This window comes from Sceloporus occidentalis, unplaced genomic scaffold, assembly GCF_023333645.1.
Source record: "Sceloporus occidentalis isolate IW3139 unplaced genomic scaffold, rSceOcc1.0.p SCAF_68, whole genome shotgun sequence".
Classification (NCBI taxonomy): domain Eukaryota; kingdom Metazoa; phylum Chordata; class Lepidosauria; order Squamata; family Phrynosomatidae; genus Sceloporus; species Sceloporus occidentalis.
Genome location: NW_028317048.1, coordinates 5,220,189 through 5,225,834, shown reverse-complemented (window position 1 = coordinate 5,225,834; position 5,646 = coordinate 5,220,189). Strand labels below are relative to the sequence as shown.

The window sequence follows — 5,646 nt, the reverse complement described above, 5'->3', positions numbered from 1 at the left end:
AACATATATACATTCTTATATTTAACAATTTATACTGACATCAGAAAATGGAAGATACAAACAGATGTTTTATGTCATCATGGCTGCCTTTGACAAAGGCAGAACCATATCCCAAGGAAATAGACAACTGGTCATGTTAAATCTTAAATATGCGGAGATCCTGCAAGTCATTGGACTCCTTAATATTCACAGTTGGGGTACAGAGGGTGGGTACAGTGATGAATAGATTCAGTCCCCTTGGATTCTGTCACCTCAATCAGTTTGTGTTCCATTTCTATATTAAATAATCCAGAGTTCTTCCAAATACATGTTCTATACAATGGGAATGAGATAAATACTTTGTTCGGGGGGTGGGGAGGCTAGTTAAGTTACCCCTTCTGGTCAGGTGTTATGAAGGTGGGGGGTTTTACATTTGGTAATTACTTTCTTTTCTTTGACTCTTCGGTTCTGGAACCATATTGTGACCTGGCGCTCGGACAGACTGGTGGCTGTAGAAATCCTTCGCCTCTTCTCTTTGGTAATGAATTTGCTGGCTGCATATTCCTTCTCTAGTTCTTTCAGTTGGATTTTTGTGTAGGGGACCCTCTTTTTCCTGCCCCTGCGGTAGCTGCTAACCTCTGGCTGCAAGGGGACAACATCTGTGGTGGAGGACACAAACAGGATAATGTTACACTACAGCCTCTCTTTGACACACACTACACTTAGCAAACTGTTTACAGTGGCCTAACCCCTATATACAACACATACGGATCACTCGGTAGGTCCAGTATCTGTGGGTCCAGCAGGTTAAAGTCTACCGATCAAGGTTACTGGATCTAGATTATTACTACAGACAGAGAAAACACAAGTCCAGTGCAATAGTTTATATATACATTTATCGCTGGCAAGGTTGTCTGCAGTTTAAACACTGTTAACCAAATTCATTATGTAGTCGCAGAGTATGTACGAACATTTCACATTAAACTACAAAATCAACTTTTTAAGCACCACGAGTAATTACCCATTTGGAATAAAAAAAATCACTGAGCATAGAGCGCTATATATATCAATCCCTAGCCATAGTCACTGGATAAGAGCGCTATATTTATCAATCCCTAGCCACATTCACTGGATTAGAGCACAATAAATATATCAATCCATGGCCACAGTCACTGGATCTGAGCGCTGCATATATATCAATCACTGGTCACATTCACTGGTTTAGAGTGCTATATTTATCAATCCCTTTCCACAGTCACTGGATCTAAGCGCTATATATATCAATCACTAGCTACATTCACTGGATGTGAGCGGTCCATATATCAGTCACTGGTCACATTCACTGTGCCAGGGCAGTAGATGGGATCGGTGCTCCGATTAATCTTATAAATCTCTCCCTGACATCTTTAGATGAGCACATTAGTTAAATACTTACATACCTAAAACGACCGGGTTTACTGTCTATATCAAGTTCGGGTACATAGAAACCATATTTTATGGTTTATGTGCATAAAGGAAAAATAGGGGACTACATTTTAACTTAAATTCTTTCTAGATGCAGGCTGAGGGCAAATGAAGACACCTCCCCCACACACACATCACCACTACCAAAACGCTAGATGTTAGACGCCAGTGTCATCCATTAAAGTAACTGGGAACAGGGTTGACACACTGGGGCCATTTAATGACTTACCTTTAAAACCCTTCTCTTTTCTAAGTACATATGAGAGAAGCATAACCGACTAATAAACACCGTTTATCAGCACTATGATGTATGATCACATTAGAGTGTATTATTTCATACCGGAAAAACTACGTATAGTTTAACAGAAAATAAAAAATAAGGTGGGAATCGGGAATTTCTCCGAAATGCGCCTTCATAGTGTTACTGAACTATACATGTTATCACAGCAATATACAATCTACATACAAACATAAATGTACACAATTTTCACCCATATGCACACACGTAGATATGTATATAATAGATACATAGATAGATAGATAGATAGATAGATAGATAGATAGATAGATAGATAGATAGATAGAGCCCTCCTTAACCCTTGTTAGGACTTGTTATGTCTTTTTTCCAATTTGTACAGCGGAATATGATGGCGCTATGTAAAATAATAATAATATTAATAATAGATAGACATACTCTAGTTAATTAATAGTAATTTTCAAAAACAAGATGTGTGTGTATGAGGTAATTATGGATAGATAGACAGACAGATAGACAGATAGATAGATAGATTCCATTACTAACCTTATGTAATTATTTCATGGCATATACATGGTAATTAAGCTGCATGTATTTATATCTATCTAGATATTAATATATATATATATATATACTTTTTTCTATTTTTTCCCATTTTCGTTCAATTATGAATTCAGTTATTCCCATAATTATCTCATTCATGTATCAATGCATGAATTTATTTAATCCACTTATTTGACACGCTCTTTATCTCAGTGCAATCACTTTAGTGAGAGACACATATAATATGCAGTAAATAAATATAAACAAATTAATATAATATAAATATGCACTAACATGAGCACTTAAATTAACATGTAGGTGCTTTCACATAAAGGTGATTATTAAAGCTAAATATGTTCACTGCGCAAATTTCAAGAAAACATATGAAGCAAATGACAACAGAAGCCAAAGATCCTTGAGGAGCAGATCACCAACAACGAGGACACATATCATTTTGGAGGATCTTCACATCAAATTTGGTGGATCAACATAAGATTGTGAACCTGTGTTTTATATGAGATAGATAGATAGATAGATAGATAGATAGATAGATAGATAGATAGATAGACTGAGTTACCATGTTACTGGCATTACCAATTTTTTAGCGAGATAAAATGATTTATTCTCGCCAGTAGGCGCACTGAGTACACACCAGGCTGGCAGATCACACATTGTGTACACACTGCTATAGACTTCCTGGTTGCTAGAGCACGTTTTTTCAAGTAATACAGAAGCCAGGCATAAAATACACTTTCACCGCTTGTATCTTGCCATTCATTTAAATTTCACCAGACGTTTTCACCCATGTTTTCTTAAGGATCTATGTCAGACTCGTAGCCCACGCGTAATTCGGATGTGTTGTGCTATCTGGTACAGAACCCAGTGGCACGCCAACTGGAGCCTATTTAATTAGCCTGTCCCCTTGTGGACTCTAACATGGACTGAAATGTCCACTTTAATACACATTTATTTAAACATCGTGCCAGAAAAAAATAAAATAAAACCTCAGTATTTATTACCTGTAACTCCAAGAGCTACAGACGAGATATTTCAACATCTCTCCCAGTCTAACAAGATTCAGTTTGTCAATTGACACCTACATATTTAATTGTAGAACTGGGAGCCTCATAATCCACCCAAAAGTCTGACACTAGTTATCAAAAACAGATCCGTCTCTGTTTGCTCTTAAGTGTTTGAAAGGATCATGGGACTGCAGCAAAGACTATGGAATCGAACCTGGCTGTCAACACAAAAATGTATCTTATTGGAAGACAAAGGATCCTTTTAATAACCTCGAACTTGCCACAGTGCTAATGGAAACAGATGCCTACTTACATGCCCATAAAATACACCCAACAGGCATACCCAGGGGTAGTTGAGGGGGGTATGGGTAGATAGGGATCTGCTTCTTGTGAGTTACCTGGAAAAGGTGCTTTCCATAGATGGCTTGATTGGGACTGATCCTTGGAGCAGTAGACCTGCCCATCCCATCCGTTGGGGAGAGCCCAGTGCTGGTAGCCTTCCATAGAGATGAGGGTGTCATGCCTAGGCTCCGGGTGACTACTGATCCCTGGTACTACTGACATGTCCAGGTATCCAGGTACTGCCTGGTAAGAGCTAGCAAAACTTGGGTAAAATGCAAATTCCTTGGCCCTACTGGAGAAATCCTCGCTTGGCAGGGAGTTGCTGGGCTCTGGGTATTTCTCGGTTGGGTGGTAGGAGCAGGGTTTCTGGTGTAAATTCACGTTGTGGGATTGAGACAACCTGCAGCCATAGTAGCTGCTGCCAAACGGGTATGCATAGCCAAGGGAAGCGTTGGATGAAGAAGTGGGTCCAGGGCATTGCCTGGCAGCCTCTGGAGATGTTATATCCGTGTAGACAGGTCCTTGGTGGGTTCCAATTGTGCTGGAATGGCGTCCCAGGGCTGGGTGAGAAATAAAATCCCTGCAGTGAGTGCTTGAGCAGTTCCCACTCAGTCCTTCCATGGCTGGGCTGCTCTTGTGATTCTTTTCATTCGGGCTTGTTTCATACACGTACATTAAGGTATCCGCCCAGTGTGGATGCAGGAGCAGGGAAGTCGTCATAGCATGGTCTGGCCGTGCTTTTTAAAAGTCAGCTTCCCAAAAGAGAGTCACCTAATTTCCTTCTACATTATTGTTTAGGGCGTGCGCATGCGCAAAGGGAAAGACAGGAGGAGGAGGGAGAGGCAGGTCCTTGGGTCTTGTTCATTAAGAAATCTGTCTGTCACACGTGACTTCGGGCAAATACACAACAACGAGCCCGGATTAGGACACGTGATCCTATCCCATACCCTCCCCCCTACCCCCAGACCGAGCCAGACTCCAGCACAAGACCGGAGAGGGGAAGCGATCGGCTCTTCTGAGATAAGAGCAGCCTTAAAGGCAAACGGTGACACCCACTGATGGCCAAGGGAGGGAAATATACAAGGCAACAGATGACAGTTGTTTAGCCGACTCAGAAATGTATTAAAAGTCCTTCTACTCCCCATGAAAGGTACCATCACAACTAAGTTTCAAATGGGGTAGAAAATAAGCTTCATTGTGTAGATTTCTTTAACACAAAAAGCCAGCCCACAAGGCTTTACAACGATATGAAATTATAAAGATAAAATAATTGCTCCTGTATGTGAATACAGTTATTATTATATCTGTACAAGTATACAGTAGTGCACTTTTTATATTATTTTATTATGATTTAATATTTACGAACCAGTTATATATATGTGAAATCAAGTATATAAAGTTATGAAGTAAAATAATTTAACGACAAAAATAAATATATATATATAAATATATATAATTTTAATTAAATATATTCTGAACAACACAGCATATAAAGTGTCATGTCTCTTTTATTAAACTGACCACTGAGGTTGGCTAAATAATTTATTATTGGTTGTTTCTCTGATACGTTTTGTGAGATTAAAATTGAAATCAACAGTAAATTGTGTCCTTCTGATATTGCTTAAATACAGCTCAGGTTAATTAAACATCACTGAGGTTAATTAAATAGTATATATTTGTATCTGTATTTGTGTGTGCAAACACCACACGCGCACATCTTTATAATAATAACACAAGCACTGTATACAAATAAGCAAAATATGTTTTATGTAAATTGCGTACATTAGTGTGCACCATGTAGGGTTAATTTGATAGTGTTCACCCCTGTCTTCATTTAGTTGCAATGAATCTGCAATTACATTTTGTTAATATGTTACAATTCAGTTAGACTTGTGACATTTTGTCTATAGATTTCATTGTAATTATTTTCAGAAGGTGTACCAAAATCCCATCTCCTCACCAGGGATTCCTTATGGGCATTTCTGTGTTTAGTGGAAAAACAAATGCCAATGGCCTTTTCTGATTGTGACAGTAAATCAC

The 5,646-nt window shown here is 38.8% G+C and overlaps 1 protein-coding gene across 1 annotated transcript; it reads right to left on the bottom strand.

The window, feature by feature from the left end:
* Positions 1-381: 381 nt before the first annotated feature.
* On the bottom strand, positions 382-4,326 carry LOC149286582 (homeobox protein Hox-C13a-like). Its single transcript, XM_089493986.1, has 2 exons — positions 3,663-4,326; positions 382-638 (listed from the first exon to the last, which is right to left on the bottom strand). The coding sequence occupies exons 1-2, from the start codon at positions 4,324-4,326 to the stop codon at positions 382-384; spliced, it is 921 nt and encodes a 306-aa protein (XP_089350112.1).
* Positions 4,327-5,646: the final 1,320 nt, after the last annotated feature.

Excerpts from the sequence above, each read along its gene's own strand:
- LOC149286582 (XM_089493986.1), bottom strand. The coding sequence starts at position 4,326 with ATGACGACTTCCCTGCTCCTGCATCCACACTGGGCGGATACCTTAATG. Across the intron at positions 639-3,662 it reads ATGGAAAGCACCTTTTCCAG|ATGTTGTCCCCTTGCAGCCA; the intron begins GTAACTCACAAG and ends CCTCCACCACAG.